Raw genomic sequence first — 24683 nt, forward strand, 5'->3', positions numbered from 1 at the left:
AGCAGCAGCGGGCGGCAGGGTCACTTTAAGGCGGGCCGGGGGCGGGCGCCCCGCAGCTGCGGGCCCGGAGCCATTTGCGCGGCGGACGCGGCGCGCGGGCTGGCGAGCTCCTCCCGCGGGGAGCCTGTCCCACGTCCCACACGTGGGCATCGGGCCATGGCGGCCTCAATTATCGGCGCGGAGCTCGGCCAAATCCCTGGGCAGGTAAGCGGCGGCGGCGACTGCGGCGGAGGGAGCGGAGGCTGCTGCGTTTATAACCGCGCGCGGGCGGGCGCGGGGACCCCGTCGGGCGGCGCAGCCCAGTCAGCCGGGCGCGGACCTGCTCGTCGCCGGGACGGCCCTGAGCGCGGCGGCCTGGGGGGCCCTGCGGGGCGCGAGCCTGCCCTGGAGGCCCGCCCTTCTCCTGGAGCCGCACGCCCGGCGCCTGACCACCTCGAGGTCGGGGACGCACTCAGTGCCCCTAAGAGCTGAGGCCTGAGGCGGAAAGGGGACCGAACTGTGTCACCGAGTCACCCTCTCGAGCCCTTGACCCTCCCCAGCCCAAAACTTCCAGCACAAGACCGTGGGTGGGGCTATCTGGGAGCAGGACGTAGTAGGTTAGATGTTCGGGCTGGTGGCAGTATTAACGTGAACAACAATCTTGGTTTTAGTCTGAATGTGGGAGAGTTGATTTAACACGTTTCAGTGTGAATATAGGAAAGTTTATTCAACATGGCATATGGGAAAGTTGTCTTAAGCTTTCTTGTCTGCACAGCTTGGCGTGCCTTTTTTCATTTTGCTCGCTGGCAAGATGTCCCCAGGTGTCCGTGCCCGGCCCTCCGCGCGCTGACACCCAAATGGCAGACGGGTGTAGACACCACACCATGGCGCCATGGACGGGAAAACGCATCTGCCCTCTTCATGCATCCTCTCCCCCTCCTTAGAAATCAGAAAGCCCCCTGGCCTCTTTTGAAAGCACCTTGTTTATCATCTTGTCAGCAGAAGCACGGGACCCTTTTTTTGTGACTGAGATAAAAATGAAAGGTGATTAGCAGTCTACTAGGAAAAAAGCATGAACAAACCGCCTTACCCCACCCCAGGAAGCGAGGCAAACTCGTCTTGGCTTTCTTCGTACTGAGTACTCCATGTATATTGATAAATATGAGAGGGAAACCGTTTGGGCCGCGTGAAGTTTTGTTACCCCTTAGAATGTTCTGCATAGTTAAATCTCCTTGCTTGGTAAGGAGCAGCTTTCTGCACGCAATTACTACCACTTTGAAGTGGACCCGTTTTAAGAGATTTTAATTATTTCAGAATAGAGGCACCTATTTAAACTCAAAAGGAAAAATAGTATTTTATCGTGCAGGATTAGGCCACGCTGCACAAAATGGAGCTCTGAATAAAATATCAGATTATCGAGTAGTACATAAATAATTGTAGCTTCCCGTCCTTCAAAGAGTCTGAAGCCCCAAAGAACCTTTTATTTGCTTTGGAAGCGGAGCTCGCTCAGTTTCTCCAGATAGAGCTGCTTAAATCCCTTGACTCTTGGGGAACCTGGGGGCCACGCACCGCCCGGTGAGGGCCTCAGCCCACGCAGCTGCTGCTGATTGTCAGCGCTGCTCCCCGTGATAAGAGCCACGTAAATAACGACTCGCTAAAACGTAGGGGTGATTTGCGTTAAGCACTTCAGCATCTGCTGTTACTAATGAAGGGTTTCGCCTACCACAGACTGCAAATGGAAATCCAGCGTTTAAAAACCTACAGAGTGGAGGGCCCTGTGTGCTCCTGTGATCTCAGAAACGGAGGGGATAAAGATGACTATGCCGTCGCATTGTAAAAACTGTCCACACTAAAGCGGTCTGCACCCAGATGGTGGTGGTGTATGTCCCTGAGTGATGAAATTACAGATGCTTTGAATTTTCTCTCCAGACTTTTTTGAATTTTTCAATCTTTCGTAATGAATATGTATTGCTTTTGTTTAAAAAAAAGTGTAGTAAGCAATTCAAATAGGAAAAAAATTTCGCCAAATGAAGTCTAGTATCGGTTCAAGTTGTGGCCTTCACAGGTGAAGCTCTTAGAGGTACTAAAGTCAGTGTTCCAGAGCCGAATGTACTAGAAAGTTTTATTTATTTTTATTCATTTTCCTTTTATTCTTACCAGTGGGTCCTTCTCATCACCTGTTCTCATATTACACTATCAGCAAGTTTTTTTTAACTCTATAAATACTCAAATTTGATTAGAAGCTGTTTAGTTAATTTGAGTGACTTGGGGCCAGTGGACTAGGGCAGCATTCTGATTTGTCTGATTGTAAACATTACTCGTGTGCTATGGCACTGATTTTGTCTGGCAGAGAAGGAAGCCTTTGTCACGAGAGCAAATCAGTTCTTTCTAGAGCAGCGTTATTTCCTGCCCTGTGTCCTGTGCCAGGCTCTGCGCAGAAGGGCTGGTTAGTGATGCTGCGCTGCTGCTTTCTTCCTGGATCTCTTTCCGCCTCCTCTCAGGCTCTCCTCACTCCCCGGTACCTGGGTTCTGTCCCTCAAAACTCACTCTTGACTTTTCTCCACAAGACTAGCTGAGAGATTCTGGAGAAATTGGGAACTGGCCTCTGAGGGGAATGTTGCAGCCAGAAGCACGAGGTGCTAGCTAGGGAAGGGTTCAAGTCAGCAGCTGATGCTTCTTATTCAAAATTTACCTTTGCTTCTCAGCAGGCCCTGTTTCCCAAGCTCTGGGGCTCAAGTCATGCAGAGAGCAGTTTGATTGAGGGCTTTTTTTTTTTTTTTACTGCCAGATGTGGACACATTTTCCCTCCAATTCTGCCTCTCCTGTCCCCACCGCCCCATCAGGTTGATTTGATAGGTTCTGTGATCAGGTTCGGTACTACCTGAGAACACTGGGCAGTAGCTACCACCTACAGGGCATTGTACAAACATTCCTCCTAACGGCAGTCTTGTGATGTAAGTATTATCATCCCCCAGATGAGGATCACATAAGCATCTTACTCAGAGTCTCTAGCAAGTGGCTGGATGGGGACTGGGGGCAGATGCTGTCGAACTGTTAAAAAGGAATCAGTAACAGCTTTGGTAGAACTGAGACTCATCCACGATTCTCCCTGTGGGTTCCAAGGATTGAAAGCCATACTTTGTCAGCAGAAAAAAAAAAAAAAAAAAAAAAAAAAAAGACTACTGGAATGTCAGCCCCATGAGGGCAGAGAGCCTGTCTGTTCACTTAGAATTTCCAGCACAGCGTCCGCCCTGTAGTAGGGGCTCAACAAGTATCTACGGCGAGAGGACATAGATATCAAACAGATTTAAGCAGATGCATAAATGTGGCAGGAGGTTTTAAAGGAAAAAGAAAATAAATCTTTCTAATAGAAATGTTTTACAAGTGATCATAGCCCAGGACATCCCGGTTTATATGTATTTTTAGTGTAATTATTAATAGCACCCCCTTTCATTCTCAAATGTCTCTGTTTGGAAAGTAAATTAAATGGGCTCCCTATCTGTAGCAGGAAGGTTAGTTTTGGACATTCATAGGTTGCTTCAGTTAACCAGGTAAATTAAAAAACAAAAATGCAATTACTTCTTTTATGACCATTTCTTAATAACTGTTTCAGTGCTCAGCATTTGGTTCACAAGGGGATGTAATGGCATAGAAGAAATCTGTGCTGTGGTGGAGATTCACACTCTTCACTCAAAACCATCACGATGGCTTAGCATCCCACATTGTGCCAAAAGTACCACTAGAAATGAGGAATGTTGGTAGAATGAAAAGGAAACACTCTAGACAGTTCCTGATACTCTCTACTGCAGAAATTCCAAATTTCAAAGCTCCTATGAGAGTGTTACGCTGTCTTCCTAGAACGTAGAAGGAAATGAAGCTAGTGACATGGTTGATAGTAGGCTATGATAGACCATGCTAAGGAGTTTGAATTTTTATTGTTTAAAATAGGGTGGGGTACGTGGGTGGGATTGGCTCATGAAGATGATTGAACACACCTGGCAATGTTCCAGCCACCTCCGTCTCTGCGGCAGGAGATGCTTAACTATGTGCTGATACCTCCAGCCAGTAAATATCACTGAAAAGAAAGGAGGGGGGTATTCTAAATTAAAAGACCAAGGAAATATAACAACTAAGTGCGATGCATAGGGATCTTGGTCTGAACGAAACAGCTCTCTTTGAACATTAAAAAAGAAAGAAAGAAACCCACAGGAAAGCTTGAAATTTAGAAAGCAGATGGGATCAAATTGGTACTAAAACAAAAGCAGAAAAACCACAGCTTAAAAGACATGGAGAAGAAAAGACACACAGAAGTAAAGTAATTCTAGTGATAGTCTAGGCAGAATATTAGCAGAAACAAAGATGAAATGGGCCTGAGGGCACTTCCCTGATAAAGAATTAGCTGTGGGCAGAACACCTGGGCCAGCTGGGGCCCTGGATTTCTTTACCCCCAGACGGTCCCAGCAGACTCCTGCTGCAGCTAGGGCAAAGTGACTCTTAACCCAGGAACCAAACCAGGCATTGCTCTTTCTAAAGAAAATGAACTATCTGTGGGACGTAGGTTCCTGGTGTTGGTAGTTCCCAGACCTCTACAACTGACAAGGATTAAAGGAAAAGCAGCTCTGCCCAGGAGGGAAATAAACCAAAGTGCTTGGTTTTCAGAGGGAAGCCTGCCTTTATTTTGACAAATAGCTGGTCCCAACCTCTCTGCTCTCCAGCCTTTGTTTCCACTGTCCCTCCCACTCACACCAAACCCACAGCCAGTGGTCCCTTTAAAAGAAACAGCTACTGGGGAAACAGACCTGTCCACCTTCAGGGGAAACTGCTCGTACAAGTTGATTCCTATTTGTTTGGATAACCAAGGATCGCCAGACAACTATTCCAGGAACAGATTATTAAGGGGATAGGAAAAACGTTAAAAATTTCTAACTTGTGTCTTCAGAGAGGATATCATATCCTAAAAATAGTGGGTTATGAAGAATTACCAAAAAAGAGGAAATCCATCAGAATGAAGCACCCATTCATGACATGTTCTCTACACCCAGAGATGAACTGTGTGGTGCTTCTGCTTTTTCTCCTTCTCTTTCAGTCAAAAATAGACCTCTTACTAGTTGGCGATTTCACTGTTCAGCACCTGGCTGACATCGTACGGAAATGCTTTTCAAATACAACAAAAGTCACCATCACCACGAGTGATACGAAGCAGGCAGCAGCACTTCTGGGTGACTGCACGTTCAACATGGCTTTCCTGAAGGCGGCTTCGCTCACAAACACCGAGGAGCTGGATGCTGTCAAATTGATTAGGTAAGCTCCAAAAACCTTCATGCTGTATCTTTAGAATAGTTTTTATTAAAACCCACTTCTAAAAAATCCTTCCATACGATGCTGTATTTACTTTAAACTTTAAGATGAGGGATATTTTCAAGGGCAGAATCTCTATACATGTCTTTATTTTTGTAGACAGTTTGACATACTATTATAGGAATTATCATTTTAACTTAAAAAGCAATAGGTGTGGGTGAGGATATGAGAATTAATTGGTCATAGAAATTTATTTGGTATATAATGCTTCCCTTAATTCCATGGGTACTCCTTTTTAGTAACTATGTCATTAAAATGGCATATCTTTTCAGACTTCATTAGTTGTTCTAGCAGATGCTAAAGCGGATGGGTCCTCGTAACTCATGATAGCGGTGGACCGAAGATACTGCTTTCAAGAGATGTCGCAGAGTCCAGGTTAAAACCACGTCCGTTATCCTTGTTTCATCCGGCAGTTCCATAGAAGTTCTGCTTCCGTTTGACCCACTCAGCTCTAGGGATCTGGAGTCTAGTGGTGGAAGTGTTAGGTTCCTCCTTGCCTGACTACATAGGATTTTGAGACATTGAGGATGTTTTTAAGCAGGCTTAGATGAGAATGAATTTGCTTCCCTTCTATGAGAAAACTTAATGAAGCAAAATTATAGATAATATTGGACTATCTAAGGACTTCTTATAATTATAGGACAGGTCTTTCTAGACTAAAGGACAAAGTTCAGAGGAATCCTGTGATCCCAGAATAGAAAGGAGCAAGCAAATTATGTTTGGGATAAGAAAGGTTGGACTGGGAAGAGGCCAGAGCCACTACGTTACTTGTTACAGACAGACAGTCAGACACTGCTCCTGGGGTTTCTTAGAACAGTTGGTCTTGTACATTTCTTGTAGCTTTCTCCTGGGAATAGAACTCTGGACCGAACAGGCAAGCTACCTCAAAGTGGATTTCACTTCCACAGCGTTGTTGTGAACTGTCTTCCTTCTGAAGATGTGCCTATTTTATAAACATACCTTTAAAAAAAATCTCCTATAGTTAGAGTACCTCTCCTTGGAGACTTACAGTAATCTCTCATTTGTATAGTATTTTAAAAATTTCATAACAGATCTTTGAGGGAGGTAGAGCAGGGCTTCATCATCCCTACCTGTCAGGTTAGAAACGTGAAGCTGAAGTGAGTGACTTGCCTGCGACCATGTGGCTTGTTTTCACAAAACTCGGACTAGAACTCTTTACTCTTCCTTCCATGTTCTTTCTAAAAGTGTGTGATTATTTGGCTTCTGTATTGAAGCCCCTCTTACACCCCTGAGACTCAAGAGATGCCAGACTTAAACTAAACTAAACGTATCGCTGGACAGGCTATTGGGGCTAATCTCTCCTTATTCCAAGAGCAGGATTCTAGCTGTGCCTCTCCAAATGTGGTAAAGGCTTTGTGTTTGCCCATGACTGAAGCTACATTTTGAACAGGATGAGATTAAAGTTCTGCTGGAGAGCAAGCTTTGTGTCTAGTCACAATTACTAGGAGCTGGAGGTTAGAGGAGAGAACTTCTGTCTGATACTCACCTCTGTGGATCCTCCCCGCAGCTGCTTTCTTTGCTCTGAATAGCACGGCTTAAGATGTGTTAGCAGGGGAAAGAAGGTAGCCAAAGGAACTAAATGTACAGACATGCATCTAGTTCTGTTATTTTGTTCTAACAGCATTTGTTTGAAGGGGAAAAAAAGGATAATTTGTGGAATACACCTGGATTTGGTTTTCTGTCTTTTTTTCTGTCTCATTACACTGTTCCTATATCCAGCATAGCTCTGGAAATAGCAGGTATTCAATAGTTTTCTCGAGGTGTGGGTGAGCGACTCTGTGGGCAAGTGGGAGAAATGCCATTCTAGGGCAGATATGAGTTCTGGCTTTCGTGTTCCTCTCTGAAAAGGGGGCAGAGCTTTCTTTGTGGAAGCTTTGCCTTTCACGATGCTGCACTTAGAGACTGAAAATCCCTCTGAAATTTCCTTTCTTGCCCTCAGAACCATTATGAGTTCATGACTTATGGGTTATTTAAACCTTTGTGGAGCATGTTTACATTTTGAGGTTACAGTTTTTCTTAGGATAATGAATCTTATAAACATACTACTGCATTTGTAAGGCAATTGAACATTTATCTTTCCTAGAGCACTCTGTCTTTTGAGATTTGGCTAACATTTAATGACTAAGCCAAGATGAAGAGTCTTGGTTTATTTTTTTTGTGCAGTATTTTAGTTTTTTTTTTTCCCTGCTTAGATCTTTGTTGTTGTTTTGTAATACCTCAAAATCTGGATAAGTTCAGGAAAGTATGTGAGATTTTACCTTATTCTTCTCCCTCTGGGCACTTTATATGCCCCGCCATGAGTGAAGAACTTAATGTAGAGTAAAAATGTCCACATTTATTTTCCATATCAGAGCACATGGTCACTGATCTATGCCTAACTATAAAACATAGGGATTTCTATTGAAAATAATAATGGAATACAGTCTGTTAGCTATCATACTAAGCTTATTTTAGGATAAAATGTATGCAACTTCCTTAAAAAAGATTTTACAATTTATTCTTATAAAAGAACTGTGGTTTCAGCTTAGAGCTAATCATTAATCAGTTTTAATCATTCATATAAATATTGGTACTTTATAGTCAGACATCCTCAAGAATTACGGCACATCTCCATCATAGGTTAACAATCTAGTGCTACTCCCTAACTTGATTTCATTTCATGAATACATTTTTATTGAGCCAGGTGAACTCAGACACCACCCAGCGGTAAAATATTTTAAGATGATCTTAGGAGTCATATGCTTGGCTCCACAATTCTAGGAGTATTTGACTTGGCTCAGGTTAGTTCTCAAAATTGAGCCACATTCAAAGGGCAGACACTTGATAATTCAGATGCATCCTGACACTTTCTCTTACAAAGGCCGGATGGAACGTTAAAGTGTGTTTCAAACTCATTAACAGTGAGTGGATCCTGTTTGGCACTGGGATTTAAAAAAAAAATGTCTCTGCAGCTCTTCAAACTCTGCTTGGCAATAGGAAAGGAACACAGAATGTGGTTCAGTCTGCTCAGTCTGCAAGTTTGAATCTGATCTCATTTTTCCCCATGTAGGTTCAATTGTCTGATCAGTTCACTCACTACTTAACTAAGAAAACCCAGTCTTGTGAGCCACAGAGATCTAACAAGTTGTCCTATTGTGTCTCTAATTCCAGAGCATCCTTGATTTGGCAGTGCAGCTCAGTAACTCTGATTAGCCACATTCTGCATGGCCAAGTACTTGACAGTAAACACTGTAACAATAAAACACCTAAGTAGTTCTACTAAAAAAAAATTCTTCTGTAAATAGGAACTGGGGAAAATTCTAGATGGTTATTGTTTCTAGCATCACTTCATGTGGCGAACCTGACTTAGGAGGGTCACAGCACAAACTCTTCTGACAAAAGCATAGTGGAGGCAGGGCACACAACCTTCACTATTGACCAAAACAAACTCAAAACTGTACTGCATTTTATTGCAGGAGCCATATTAGTAGCAAGTGAACTCAGTGTTTTAATATTTGTAGTAAAACTCAATTTTCTCATGAAAACAGTTGTTTTAATTAAGTAATTAACAAAGGATGTTATTTGTTGCAAGTCCCCAGTAGGCCACACCAGGTTATTTCAGCTGCATTGGGCCCACAAGTAGCATAATGGATTACAGTACTCAGGATGGCCACAACCCCAAAATGACACCAGCTTTTGCCCTTTGAAGTCCTCGTGGCTATAAAGGAAGTGCATTTAGAAATTTCCTCTGGCTTCATAGGGACTTATAAGAACCTTTTGGTCCTCTTATTAGATGATAGATTTCAGAGGCCAGCCAGGGCTTTCCTGAGGTTCTTTGATCATCAGAGTGTACAACTCAGCTTAAAACACTTTTATGTGATCTTTTTTATTCCCGCTACCAAGGGACCAGACTTGGGGTTGGGGACAAGACTGGGGATGGGCCCGGCTGCATTTGAGCTTATGGTGGCTTCCGGTTCCAGACAGTACAGGGGACACACACAGGAGTATCTGTAATCTCTGTGTGGACTATAGTCTCAGGAACCATAATGTCATTTGAACAGCGTATTCTGTGAAACAGGAGGAGAAATAAATTGTCCTCCAGAGAAATGCAAATTTTTAAAACCTAGCAGACCTCAGTTGAGAAGGTACTCATAAGGCCTCAGAACCTGCAGTTTGGCTTTGCTATATGAAAGAAGTGGCTTTAGTTGGGTGAATAAAAGAAATTTTTGTTGTGTTTTTGTATCACTTAGTTTTGTTTTAAGGAACATTCATTCATTAGAAAGAGGACTTTTTTTTTTTTTTTTTTTTTTTTTTTTTTGTGATCCTGGAAACTAGAAACTCTTTTAGCTTATTGATTGTGGAGAATGTGAATGAGAAGCTGAGCTCTAGACCAGAGAGTTGGATTCTGGGAGCTGTATTGATTCCTGGGTTCCTGCACCATTAGGGCTTCACTGGCAGGGCAAGTGTTTGAGTTGGTAATTGATTCTGTGCTAATGACAAAAATCCCAGAATCCCGACTCACTCTGATGTAAAGCTTGAAATTTGAAAGTCCTCAGGGCATAAAAATCCATATACCCAAATCTAACGTATTTTCCTGTCAGTAAAATCAATTTACAAAATTTAAAAAACCCACAGGATTATTTCTAAAAGCAAAGAATCTGGTTTTTTAATTTCCCTAATTCTAGAATGTTTTTATTTTTGATAATGTACTACTTTGTGAATCTGTAAAATGTTTTTTGTTTCTGCTTCCTGCCCTCCCCCAGCCATTGCCTTTGGCTTGGCTGCTGCCTGGCCAGCCACAGACCGGGGCACCTCCCTGAGGCTGCAGGGCAGGTGGGTGCCCAGGCCTGTGCTCCCCTTGGGCCCTGAGGCTTTCCTGAGCAGCAGGGCACACACTTGGCCACTTAATTACTTCTCTAGAGTAATTTGTTCAGAGTTGTCCTCCCCTAGAAAGTGCTAACTCTGTGAGGGCAGGGACCTTGTCTTCCTGCCTGTCCACGATATCCCCCGGAGCCTGGCGCGGTGTCTGGTACCTAGCACGTTCTTAGTATGTATATATGACTCAGATCTATAAATTATATGCAATGTAATTTGGAATGTAGAATAATTGTACACTTACTTTCAAATGCACGTGTAAGATCACTGAACAATATTATGCATTGTGGGGTCCTTCCAGATCTTGTTTTAAGGAATAAATAGCATCTGTATATATGACCATATACTAATAAATGATGCTTTACATATTTAAGAATAGTTTGTCTTAGACAGCTTTAGCTGTTCTCTTTAAAGTCTGGTTCACAGTATTATTCTCCTTGGAAAATCACTTTCTTTTAGCTAATGCCAATGCTCAGTATCCACCAAACTATCAGAAATTCCAATTTATTAAACTCCTAAGTGTAGCGAACAATAATGCTACAATTAAAAAAATTATTTTGGAAATTTTCAAGCTTATGAAAGGAGAGAGAATAGTAAATGGAACTTTGTGTGTCCACAGTGCAGCTTTCGTGGTTGTCGACGTATGGCCAGTCCTGTTTCACCTCTGCCCTCTCCCACACCTCCTTCTCCACCCTCCCACCCCTGCTCACTGGTGGATTATTTTAAAGCAAATCTAAGACATCATTTCCTTTCATCCATAAATACTTGAATAAGTACCTCTCTAAGGCAGAGAGTCTTAAAAAAATAACCACAATACCAATATCACCTAAATATCAGTAACAATGTTGTCAGATATCCAATCAGTGTTCAAATTTCTCTTGTTTATCTATGATTTCTTTTTTAAACTGTGAGTTTATACAAATCAGGATTCAATTTTCCCTTCCCTTTGATTTTTTTCTCTTTGCCTTGCTCTTTATTTATGTATTTTTTAAAGGGGTCATTTGTCTTACAGAACTCCCATGTTCTGGATTTTGCTGATGTCCTCATAGCAGTCTTCTAAATATTCCTCTTTTCCTTAAATTTCTTGTAAATTGGTGGTGAGATCAAGAATCTGGATAAGATTTTGGCTCATTTTTTCTTAAAGCAAGAATGAAAGTGGTCCATCTTACAGCCTACCAATTCCCTGAGCAGTATTCTCAAAACTGTCAAGATCGTCAAAAACGAAGTCAGCACAAGTGTCGCGGTGTTACCTAAGGGAGACATAATGACCGAATGTGATGTAGGATCCTGGCATACAAAAAAAAAGTACATTAAGAAAAACTAAGAAATTCAGAATAAAGAATGAACTTAAATTAATAATAACATATCAATAGTGGCTCATTCTTTGTAAAGAATTTGCCAAGCTAATGTTAGGTGTTAGCTGTATAGGAAATTGGGTTTGGGATATATGGGAACTCTACTACTTTCATACATGTCTGTAAATATAAAATTATTCTAACATTAAAGGCTTCTTTTTTAAAAGTCACCTATTTTCTCACCCCTTCCCCAGTTGTGAAGAGCCAGGCATTAGTGGTTGCCATAGATATGAACGTAAAAAGACTGTTCTTATCAACAGAGTGGACTCCTGCTCAGAGAAACCAGGGGTTTGACTATGAACTCAGAATTTGGATTTTCTTGCCCATTAAACTGAAATGGAGAAACTATAGCATCTATAATAAATAAAGCTTTAAACCAAATATTAGTTTCATGGAAGTATCCCCTTCCTTTGTATTTCTTGAATAGTCTTTAACTGTACTGTCTACCCCAGCCACACACTTCAGAACCCTCTTTATGCAATTGCATGAAATAAAACTGCAATCTCTTTTCTTGTAAGCTGTAAAAACAAAACAGTGGCCCATCTTTCCCCTCACTGATTTGTGATGCTACTTCCACTAGATTTCCATATTAATACCACCATTTTAAATTCCAATGAAATAAAGAAAATCACTCTAGTGTAGTTAGTTCCTAATAGGCTATATTTTTGAAGCCCAGTTTTTTGAATGATGATTTTGTTTCATCTTGACGTTGTTTTCCTTTTCAGATTTGGCAAGAAAAAAAATACACATTTGCTATTTGTTTTTATAATTCCTGAGAATTTTAAAGGTATGTGCCTGCTGGATATATTATTTGGTTTTTTTCCCCAAATAGAAGTCGTAAGATCAGTATTTAATACAAAGATTCTTAGGTTGTATTTCAGGGCACGAAGCTGATATTACATTAACTGAACCACTAACAATGGAAAAAATGACTGTTGTGGTAAAATACTGGAAAACATACTTCTGCAGCACTGGTGAGTGAAAAACAAGTTTCCAGAGGTTTGAAAAATTCTAATTAAAATTCCACAAAAACAGTATTTATACATTTTTAAGTTGGTTTTCCACTTGTACCTTTTATTTGCTAAGTATTAACTAACTGTACGCTGTGTGCTGTAAGGAACATGTAATCCTTATTAATCATAGTCTGAAGAAAACAAGTGTAAACAAAGTAAAGGGAAACATATGTCCTCTACCCGTGAAGAAAAAGTTATGTCTTCAAGGATTTAAAATGTGTTGTACAAGGATAAATACAGTTTAGTGGTTAGGCACAGAGGTTTTTTTGTTTTGTTTCATTTTGTTTTGTTTGTAGCCTGCCATCATTTCTTAGTCATTTATATGGAATTATTCATGCTATGTTGTTGTGTGATTGTCTAAAAGTCAGGGCCATTCACCTTGAATCTTACGGTACTTTGTGCTTTTGCAAAACACTTGCCTGTATTATGTTACTTCTTTAATTTAAAAGGATGGTTATCCTTTTCTGTTCTAGATTTATAGACACAGATAATTAGTGTCGATGCTTCAATGAGACCCCACATTTCTAAACTCTTCACCTATATTGTGTTATGTGTATCGCCAGCATCTAAACAGTTAAGATAATTAAATTAGCTTTTATCTGGCTTGTAAAAGGACAGACTCCAATTTCAGAAATTGAATTCAAGTGGAATAGTTGGTCAGTGACTATTTATAGTTTTTCTAGGCCGAGGTTACTAGTAGGAAATCTTTTTAAATTAAGATTTTTTCTTATTTTAAAACTTTTTATTTTCATTTTTAATTTTTTTTGGTGGGGGGGATATAATTAGGTTTATTTATTTATTTTTAGAGGAAGTATCGGGGATTGAACCCAGGACCTCGTGCGTGCTAAGCATGCGCTCTACCGCTTGAGCTATACCCTCCCTTCTAAGATATTTTTCTTAAAAATGAGCCTGAAAGACATTTTTGGGATTATGGGATTACTGTGTATAAGCTCATGCTCCAGATGATAGAAGATTCAGTACACCCCTCCTTTTTAAAAAGTTCTTTTTCAGTATTTAGGGAAGATGAGTGAGTCTGTTTTGTAACATTCCAGTGGCTCCCTGCAGGTTTCAGAGTTCTTCATGGAGATGGCTGACCATCATGACCAGACTCCTTTTTGCAACCTCTTCTCATTTTGCTTCTCAGTGGAAATGGAGCAGCTGCTCATCACCAGCTGGCCGGCACCCTTCCTGTTGGTCATAACCACGTCGTCTCCAGTCAGCTTAGAGGATGAGCAGCTGCAAAAACAAAACAAAACAAAAAAACCCCAAACAAAAAAGCAACACAACCATCAGATGCTATATTTTGACAGTGCAGCTGCTTAATGAAGACTCATATGTATTTTCTATCTCTGACATTTACCTGTAAATAAGAACTTAATAAACTCAGTTGAATGCATTTTAAGCACACCTATCACTAAGTAGAATCTGGTTGAAAGAGGATGTCCTAGGGTAAATTGTATGTAGTATTTTAGTTTTCTCACTTGGGTAGCTTCATGCTTTATTAAAGTGGTCCCTCTTTTAAAACTTGCAGTTAAGAATGAAATTTTTATGAAGCCTGAAAAACCTGAATCGCCCCTGCCGAGGTCCTGCAGTGAACACCGGGGATATTTTTCTACTGATCTGTTTGCTTGGTTAGTTTTTTGGGTTTTTTTTTTTTCACTTTTTCATAATAGCAATTTTTACCGTATACATTTCATTAAAAATTTCTGGAGAACTTACTAATTGTGGAACACCAGCTCAAGTGCTGAGGGTGGTGCCAAAGAATTCTTAATAGCTATTTTGTGAAAGAGGGGTGCAGCTTGTTCTGTATTTCAGAATCCTGAGCTGGCACGATGAATACACATTACAGAAGTTGTCAGCTCAATATAAGGAAGCACTTTGTGACAATCACAGTTGACCACGGAGGAGCAGGTTGAATTATAAGGCAGTAAGTTACCCATCACTGGACACGTTAGTGTAGAGTCTGGGTTAAGTAATAGCAGTGATGTTCAAACTTTTAAAACAATGAAATTCTCTTTTTCAAACAAAAATTTTACATATAACCCCAATATTTAAACAGATAAAAGCATCCTAAGCTATTATCTATCTGCCACTAAGTTTCTCCCTGATATCTTTTTGGAACTCATGAACCTATCCCCCCATTTGTTGAAACAACCTTTAAAAACGGTCTTTCTGTCGCTGCCTCTCTCTCTCTGAGATATTGAACTGGCATTCAAGCCTGCATCTGATAGGCCATTGAACCCATCAGTGGGAGGTCACTCAAACCCTTTCAATTCTAACATTGTATGCTTATAAAAATTTAATTTTAGTGAATTCCTTTGCTTCCCTTTAAGGTGATTTCTAAGGAGATTTTAAATAGAGCATAGGGCTATACAGAATCGACATACATGGTGAGGACATGGGTGATGATGGTGAGAATATTGAGTCAGTTACTTCCGGAATTTGTACAGTGAGACCATCAATTATTTGTAGAAATGTGACCATCTACTATTTTGAACAAGGAAGAGACTTGGCAACCAATAAGCGTGGCTAAACCAAAGATGCACTCACTTAAGTAGTGCAGAGATAGCAACAGCTGTCTTACCCTCAAACATTTTACCCACAGAGAAACTTACCACATCACGATTCATCTGGGATATGAGGTTGGGAGGGGTTTTGGAAGGCTTTCTGATTTTCTTGTTACTTGCAACTGCTTTTTGAGCCCTACTCAGCTTGTATCTTTGCTTTTTCTCAGAATCCTACTACTATAAATAAAAGTAAAATTTCGACTCAGATTATGTCCCTTGGGATGAAGGAGATAATATTAGTTTGTAAATTTCTTAGGGAAGTATGTTAAAAAAAATCAAATCAATCAGTCAAAATTCCTGGAGAAGTTCTAGATAAATGGTAGAGCCCGAAAATGTCCATTAAATGACAGAATTTTACATGGAGGGAGGCTGCCATTTTCTGATCGAGCTGGAGTAGTTGCCTTGGCCCTCTAATACTTTGGGCTTTTTCCTGTAAGGTACCTTTACGTTCAGTCATGTAATTTGGAATACTCAATAATCAGTGAGGTTAGGGTATTTTAATCCTGCTTGTATCTGTTATTCTTTATCAGTATATTTTAGAATTTTGATCAGTTACTGAATTTGTGATGATCTTGATAATAGATTCTTTTGAAATTTTGAAATAAAATATTCTTCATCAAATAACATAAGGTAAAATGCTTTGCTATTTACTGCAGCTTTGTATGAAGCTAGGGACTCAGAGAAGCTACTTTTAATTAGTGTATTGGTGCTTATTGTGTACTATTGCCTGACATTTTTTCTCTTAAATATATGGTATGATTTTCTCTTGTTTCTAGCTCTGAATCTCTAAGAAATGACATTGGGCTTGAATTAAAGGCTCCGTTGTCAAATTTCGAGAAGAGCAAAAAGATTTCTCTTCTTCATTCAAGCAAGGAAAAGCTGAGAAGGTGAATTTTGATACAGCCCCCTTTTTAGCATTATTCCTTTGCAAGAAGAAGTTACTTTCATGAATTTCATAATTTTTCATACTATTGTTAAAAGTCAGTGTGAACCTAGTAAATCTGGCAACTGAAACATGCTACTCACTCATTAATTTAGTCATTTAGCAAATAGCTACGAGTGTCTGATGTGCCAGAATGTGATTGGAGAACTGAGATAAATGAACTGTTGCCTTCAAGGAGATCTTAGTCTAGTGTTCAGATAGACTTCTAAATAGGATATTAAATAGGAAATTATATTTTAATAAATACCATGATAGAAAAGAACACACAGTAAACATGCTAGGAAACTTACCTCAGTCAGAGTGAGGGGGTATGTCCTGTGAAGGAATTTGAATTTCATCCTGAACTGTTCAGGGGGCACTAAAGGGTTTTAGCAAAAGGGTGATACAATAAAATCTGTACATTAGAATGAACGCTCTAGCCAGATGTGAGAGAGTGAATTGAATCTGGAGGCCAGGGGCGTCTGTAATAAGAGATGATAAATCTTGAACTGTGGTGTTAGAAATAGGATAGTGAGAAATAAGCCAATTCTAGGTATATGAAGTCGTTAGAACCTGTGAGCGTGACTGAAGGAGAAATCAAGGGTAAGTCCCAAGTAGATGGTGGAGCCATCAACTGACTCGGAAGTACAGTGGAATGGCAGTCTGGCAGTGGGAGGTGCTTTCTTCTCTTGCTGAGTTTGAAAACCTCCAGGTTTAAATGGAGCTGCCCAGTGAGGAGTTGGCCCTTAGGCTAGAGAAGATCTAGGCTAGAAATACAGACGTAGATTTATCAGGATACAGCATCTGTTTGAAGCAGTGGATGTGGGGTAGATATGATGACCATGAAAAGCATGTAGGGAAGAGATAAGTGGAGAAGAGAACCTTGGGAAAAATCTCAGTATTTAAAGGACAGGCAGCCAAGAAGAGATTGGGGGAAAAGAGTTACTGGGAAGATAAGAAGAAAACCTGGAGGGAGTGGTATTGAGGAGACCAGGGGAGAAGAGGGTTCCCTAAAGGAATGAGTGCTCAGGAGTAGCACATGACACAGAGATCAAGTAAAGTAAGAACTGATGATTGACTGCTTATATTTAGCAAAACCTAAACACCAACTGATCTTGGCAAAAACAAGTACGTTAGCATAGTTGGGGAGGAAACACCGTTGCAGAAAGATGGGAAATGAAATGTAGGAGCATGGATGAAAGGAAGGAAAAAAAGAAGTGTGGTATGTAAAAGGGAATTTAGGGGAAAGTGAGAAATTTTGATTAAGGCGGAGCCAGACGTGAATATGCTCATATTATCTCCCAAAAGAAAACAGCTGGAAAAGAGATAGAGGTCTTGAAGATACTCGTGTTCTGGTTATTTGTGGCTGCTTAAAAGATGAAACCAAAATGTATTGGCTTGGTAGTACATGGTTTTTATGGGCTGGCAGTTAATGCAGGGCTTAGCTAGTCAGTTCTTTAGCCTCCATGATGGTAACTGGGGTCACTTGGTAGCATTCAGCTGGAGGATGGTCTAGTCAGGAGGGTCTGGAGCCTTTGCAGGGATGGCTGGAAGACTAAATGCAGCTGAGACTCTTCAGTGTGTTAATCGCAAGAGTTTTCAGACTTCTTGCATGGCAGCGCAGGGCCCCTAGAGACAGTGTTCCGAGAGACAGGAAGAAAAAGCTCCCCGTATCACAAGGACTGGGACCGGAAACTGGCCCAGTGCCACTTGTACCATATGCTGTTGGTCAGAACAGGCACAGAGCCCACCTGAAACTAAGGGAAGGGTATAGAGACCCCACATCTCAGTGGGAGGAACATCAAAAGAATTTCCCCTGTAGCTGGTGAGGGGCACTGGCCATGGATTTAGCATCCCTGAGGAGGCAGCAGGCTATAGGATCTAGAACCAAGTGGTAGAACACCTCTTCTACTGAAAATGGAGAGAAGGCGCTAAAGCCAGGTATGGATAAGATGTGTCTTGATGGAGCCAGAAAGGAGAGAGGCGGAACCTGATCAAGTCCTTGCAGATGACTTCTATTAACTGCTAAAGATTAGCGGGAAAATGGTGGGGTTTTGGGCTGGATGAGGTGGCTGGTGGACGGGCTAGTCTGGTCCAAAAGCCTTCACTCACATGTCTGCTGCTTTGGCCAAGCAAAGACTTAGGGCCTGCTGGCCAGGCTAGTCTGTAGATTTCACTGATCTGCAGTGAAATGAGAAAAATCTAGTGCAATGAATATTTTTAAAACTATATTTTATATAACTTATATTCTAAGATTGTGTTTTCCATACTTTATTTGGTATTAAAATCATGATGATATTAGTAAATTGTTACAACAAAATAATATTGGGAGATGGTACTTTTCTTTCATTATTTTTCATGTCTAGATTGAATGTTGGCAATCCTTTATTGGTCCCCCAAAGTTCTGTGTTGTTTCTCTTTTTTAGTTTTAGTAGTTGATGAAAACTAAAATCTGAAAACCACTTATCTAGTGGACTAGAAAGATACTTTGGGAAGCATCCACCCCTGTGGCATTATTTAAAGGACTAGAAATCTTTGTTTCCCAAAAAGGAAAGCTGGAAGGAGGGCTCCTCCACTCCCTTTACAGATCTGCTTGGGAGATACCAGAAAGTAACCGTCCATCCTGATGATTTTTTTTGCTGTGTCCTTCTCTTAACCCTTCTGATTATGCCTGTGAATCTTAAAATAGATGCTTCTAGTCTATTTCTCTTCCTTCTTCACCTTCTCTTCCCAATCAGCTGCTTTATATATGTTTTTGTCATTTTTGTCTTGTTTTGCTCTTTTTTTGTTTTTAAGTAGCGTAGGGTAACATGATACTTGCTAATGCTGAGGAAATAACGATCCCAGCTGATGGTTTTTAATATTTGCATTTAGGAATTTCTCTTTAAAATAATTCTAACATCTTTGTTTTCTTTATTAGAATGGATTAATGAAAATTGGCTATCTAATTCTAATATTCTTGGTGAACTCTCTTTGATTATACATTTTAAATATATAAATATGTCTTTATCTTAGTAAGGTGTATACTTTTCAGTGTGATTCCTTAATTTTGTCTGTGTGTCTATGAGTCCAAAATCATGGTGGTTTAATACTTTTCAGGATGTCACTCACTTGAAAAGAAGTGGAAGTGAGCTTTGCTGTAATTTCTCACAAACGAAGACTTTTCCAGCACTGGTCAAGTCTTAGAAATTCAAGGAAGGTAGAATAAAAAGTTCTCAGAGGGTCTGTGAGTTCTTGCTTACTTGAGACACACTTGTACAGAGTGGAGATCAAGGATGTAGTTTGGACCAAGACTTTGGCTTCAGATGCCATTCAGCCTCTAGGAATCACTATTACCTGGAGAAGAATGAAACTAATTGATTCTTCCCTGATTTCTGTGGATTGGGTCATAATCAAGCTGGCTCCTGTGGGTAGATGACGAAAACAAAACACCCTCTTTGACCCGTCGTTGCCTATTGCTGCTTCCACACACAGCGGAGAAAGAGAGCAGGACCCTGCGGGGTCCCTGAGCTGGGTATCCTGCTTCTTGAGCCAACATTAACATCCTTCACCAAATATTTCCTAAATATTCCACTAAATATTTCCTTCTCATTCTTTCCTTCTGTGGTTTTTGTTGTTTGTTTGTTTGTTTAGTTTTTAAAAATTGTGGCATAAATAACATGCAGAGAAGTTAGCATTCAGTGAAATTATCTAGGCTTGGAATTTGTAAGACAGTTTTAATTATAAATTCAAATTTTTTCATGATTATAAGACTAGATTTTCTGTTTTTCCTCTGTCAGTTTGGTTTAATTTATGTCTTTCAATAAATTTGTTCACTTAATCCAAGTTCTCAAATTTATTCAACAACTTTATGTTCGTAATGTTCTCTTATTTTTTATGTCTAGAAATTTCTGATGGTGTTCCTTCTTTCATTCTTGTGTTGATAATTTGTGTTTTCTCTCTTTTCTTGATCAGTTCAGCAAGGGATTTATCAGTTTTAGTGATATTTTTCAATGGGCTAGATTTTTATTCATTGATTTTTCTCTGTTATTTGCCTGTTTCATATTTCATTGATTTCTCCTCTTTGTCGTTTCCTTTTTTTCTGTACTTTACTCTTTTATTCTAGCTTCTTTGATGGGAACTTAGATCATTGTTTTTTACCTTTTCTCCTTTTCTAACATAAGCATTTAAAGCTATAAGTTTTTCTTTAAGTTTTTCTCCTGGTAGTGCCTTAGCTGTATTTCATATATTATATTTCATTATCATCAATTCAAAGTATGTTTCTCATAAACGTTGTGATTTTTTTCCTTCACCAATGATTATGTAGAAGTGTTTAAGTTAATTTCCAAATGTTTGGAGATTTTCTGGGTACTGATTTATAACTCAATTACAGTTATCATCTGAGAACACACTCTGTGAGGTTTCTGTCCTTTGACATTTTATGAGAGTTGTTTTATGGCCCAAAGTATGGTCTCCCTTGATGAATATTCCATGTACACTTGAAAAGAAGTTATGTCCTGCTGTTTGGGGATATAATGTTCTATAAATTACCTAGGTAGAATTGGTTGGCATTGTTTTCCTGGTATTCTATATCCTTTTTTTTTTTTTTTTTTTTTTTGAGGGTTAAAATCTTCAGTAATGACCATAGATTGCTCTGTTTTGCACTTTTTTTCCTTTCAGTTTTGGCTTCATGTATTTCAAAACTTGTTGTTAGGTGCTTATCTTCTTAATGAATTGACCATTTATCATTAGGAACTTCTTGTCTTGAAATCTGCTTTGCTGCTCATATAATTTTCTTGTGATTAATGTTTGCATAGTTTTCTTGTAATCTATATATGTCTTTATATTTAAAGAGTGTTTCTTGCAAGCAGCATGTGATTGAATCTTGTTTTTCTTTTTTCTTTTGCTGTTCTGACAATCTCTGCTGTTCGATTAGAGTGTTTAGTCTATTTACGTATAGTATTACTATTAAGTTGGATTTTAGGTCCACAATTTTTCAATTTGTTTTTACTTAGTCCAGTCTATTTTTTTTCCTTTCTTTTTCTCATTGCCTACTTTCTTTTGGACTAATCAAGTATGGTTTAACATTCCTTTTTATCTCCTCTATTGGCTTTTTAGCTGAAACTTTTCTTTTAGTGGTTGCTCTGGGGTTATAATATATATTCCTAACTTGTCATAGCCTACCTCAAATCAGTATTATACCACTTAACATACAACTGCGTATTTCCATTTAACCTCTTCTGTTTTTTGTTATTGTTGTCAAGTGTGTTACTTGTACATATGTTATCAACCCCACATTGTTATTATTTTTGCTTTAAACAGTAAGCTATTGTTCCAGTTGTCCATTGCTATGTAACAAATTACCCCCAAACTTGGTGGCTTGAAACAGCAACCTGTTTATCATATCTTGCAATTTTATGGGTCATCAATTTGAGCAGAGCTTGGCTCTGTGATTCTTCTCAACGTGGTGTTTACTGTGATTCCTTCATGGTACTCAGCTGGCAAGGGGCCTGTTTGGAGAGCCCAGCACAGCTTTATCCAGACAGATGGTCTCTTGGTGGGGATCACTAGAGGGTTGTGCCCAGATGGGCTGCTCTCCTTCCCTGCAGTCTCACCTCTCCCACATGGTCTCTCCAGCCATCTAGACAGACCTCTTACAAGACAGCTTAGAGTTTCAGGGACCAACGTCCAGGCTGTGTCTTCTTCAATGCTATTCCTAGAACTGCTGTAGAGTCTTCTCCTGGTGTCTTGGTGAAAGCAGGTACAGGCCATCAGAGATTCAAGGGGAGGGGAACTATTTCTCCGTCTTCATTGGAGAAATGGTAAATAATTTTAGTCTAAAATTAGATGAAAATATAAAATTAAAATTGGATTAAAATACCTGTAAATATTGGATTTCTTAACTCAAAATTTGGGAGTTTTCGAGTAAAACAGGCTCTCACTGTTTCTCTGTTTACAGAAACCAGATTGGCTGTGTTAATACTAGGTAAAGTAGACTTCAAGACAAACAATATTACTCGAGGTAAAGAGCAACATTTCATAATGATGAGAGTGTCAACTTGTCAATGCTACAAGAGTCACAAGTAGTATGTGATTATGTATTTGAAGTAAAAATTCATAGAATTAAAGGGACAAATATTAACAAGTGTTCATTTCACATCCCTCTCTCAGCAACTGATCCAACAGCAAGACACCAAAAACCACTAAGATGTAGATATGAACACTGTTAACCACCTTGATCTAGTAGATATTTATAGAACACTACACCCAACACTGCAGTAAAATACTCATTCTTTTCAAAGGCATATGGTGCATTCACTTAGGCAGACTATATGCAGGGGGATATAATACATTTCAGTACATTTAAAAGAGTTGAATTGACAAGGAGTCTATTCCCTGACTACCATTAAGTTAAATTAAAAATCAATAAGAACTTAATAAAAGAAAAACCTCAAATATCTAGAAATTTAAAAACACACCTCTAAATAATCCATGGGTAAAAGGAAAAAAAAACACAAAAATTAGAAAATACTGCTGACTGAATGATTATGAGAATATTTCAAAATCTGTGAGATGCAGTTAAAGCAAAGCCTAATGCAAACAGTATGGCTTTACATGCTTATATTAGAAAAGGCGAAAGATCTAAAAATCAGGGACTTAGGGGGCCATTTTAAGGCACTAGAAAAAGTGAAGTAATTCTGAAGTAAATAGAAAGAGGAAGAGGCAGGCAGGCAAGGAGTGAGATCGAAAGCATTTTACCAGTATCATGGAAGAGGAATTATTAGTGCATATACGGTAAATGAAAAATGTAAAAAGGGCATATTTTGAATAACTTTATGCTATAAATTCAACAACTTGGATGAAGTGGAAAAATTCTTGAAAAGCACACTTTACCAAAACTGATTCTAGATGAAGAAGAAAATAGCACTATATATTAGAGAAATTGGACTTGCTATTAAAAAAAGTTACCAAAAGGAAATACCAAGCCCAGATGGTTTTACCGATGAATTCTGTCAAACATCTAAAAGTTAATACTCATCTTAAGCAAATTCTTACAGAAAATGGAGGTGAAAGAACAGTTCTAACCCACTTCATGAGGCCAGCATAACCCTAAGCCTGATAAAGACATTGTAAATAAAAGAAAATTGCAGACCGATTATCCCTCATGAACAGAGGCATAAAAATACTTAGCATAATTTTAATAAATCGAATCAAGTAATAAAGATATAAAGCACCATGACCACACCAGGTTTATCCTAGAAAAGCAAGGCTGATGTAACATTCAAAAATCAATCAGTGTAATTTACCACATTAAACAGAAAAAAGGAGAAAAGCCATATATTAACAGACTCTGAAAATTATTTGACAACATTCAATACTCTTTCAAAATTAAAAACAAATGAAACAGTAACCTTTCAGCAAAACAGATAATGAAAGGGGACCTCCTGAATCCATTAAAGGGCATCTACGAAACACCTGTAGCTGACATTGTACTTGCTGATGAAATTTTGACCATTTGTTTCTCAAAAAGATCTGAAATAAAGTGAGGGTACCTGTTCTTACCACTTCTATTCATCATTGAATAAACTGTCCTAGCCATTGCAATTAGGTAAGAAAAAATACATAAAAGACATACAGATTAGAAAGGAAGAAGCAAACACTTTTATTTATAGATGGCACGATTATTTATGTATAAAGTCCTAGGATACCTACAAAATAACTACTAGAACCAAAAGATGAATATAGCAAGGTTGCGAGATAGAAGGTCAATGTACAAAAATCAATTATATTTTTCTATATTAGCCCCAAACAATTGGAAAATGAAAATTAAAAAAATAATTATATTGATAATAGAGTAAAATAAAAACCCTTATAGTATTTAGGAAGAAAAGTGAAAAGACATGTAATATCTGTATAGTGGTCACTTAAAATATTGCTGTGATAAACTAAAGAAAATCTATATCATGCGTTATACTATGATTATGAATTAAAAGACTTACGTTGTTAAGATGTCAGGACTCACCAAACTGAAATATAACTTTATTTAACTCTAAATAATAATCCTCGTAGGCTTTTTCTTACTTTTTGGTAAAAATTGACAATCTAATTCAAAACTGTATGACAAGGACTGAAAATATACAAGGGCTTAGAATAAAGCTCTCTTGAAAAAGTACAACAAAGTTGGAAGACTTAAACCATCTGACTTCAAGATGGTATACAGCTACAGTAATCAGTGTATTACTGGCATAAATGTTGACCAGTAGATCAATGGAACACAGTAGCCCAGCACTGGACCCTCACATTGTGGTCACTTGATTTTCAACAAATCACCAGAGCAAACAACTTGGGAAACAAATATTTTATGTAAGTAGTGCTGGAACAACTGAGTATTTATGTGGAAAAACAGTGAACCTTAACCCCTTACTCATGTCATGTAAAAATTTATTCAGCATGGAGCACAGACAGAGCTATACTATAAAACATAGAGCTTCTCGACTATTCTGTAGAATTTCCTGCGATGTTAAGAATGGCCCGTATTTGCTGTCATCTAGTAAGGCGGCTGCTAATCATATTATCAAATGTTTGAAATATGGCTATTGCAACTTAGGAAATGAATTTAAATTTTTATATAGTT

At 39.1% G+C, this 24683-nt stretch overlaps 1 protein-coding gene across 2 annotated transcripts in view; it reads left to right on the forward strand.

Moving 5' to 3' along the window:
- The window catches only part of SOHLH2 (spermatogenesis and oogenesis specific basic helix-loop-helix 2), a 34699-nt gene continuing 10016 nt past the window's right edge, over nucleotides 1-24683 (forward strand). Inside the window, exons 1-6 of one of the 2 annotated variants that reach the window (XM_031465887.2) lie at nucleotides 1-204; nucleotides 5066-5280; nucleotides 12293-12354; nucleotides 12437-12541; nucleotides 14112-14211; nucleotides 15924-16034. In XM_031465887.2, the coding sequence (XP_031321747.1) occupies nucleotides 157-204; nucleotides 5066-5280; nucleotides 12293-12354; nucleotides 12437-12541; nucleotides 14112-14211; nucleotides 15924-16034 (641 nt within the window). In that variant the 5' untranslated portion in view covers nucleotides 1-156. The remainder of the gene's footprint in view (nucleotides 205-5065; nucleotides 5281-12292; nucleotides 12355-12436; nucleotides 12542-14111; nucleotides 14212-15923; nucleotides 16035-24683) is intronic. The other variant, XM_031465888.2, reaches the window with a different exon arrangement.

The sequence above is a fragment of the Camelus dromedarius genome, chromosome 13, assembly GCF_036321535.1.
Source record: "Camelus dromedarius isolate mCamDro1 chromosome 13, mCamDro1.pat, whole genome shotgun sequence".
NCBI lineage: Eukaryota > Metazoa > Chordata > Mammalia > Artiodactyla > Camelidae > Camelus > Camelus dromedarius.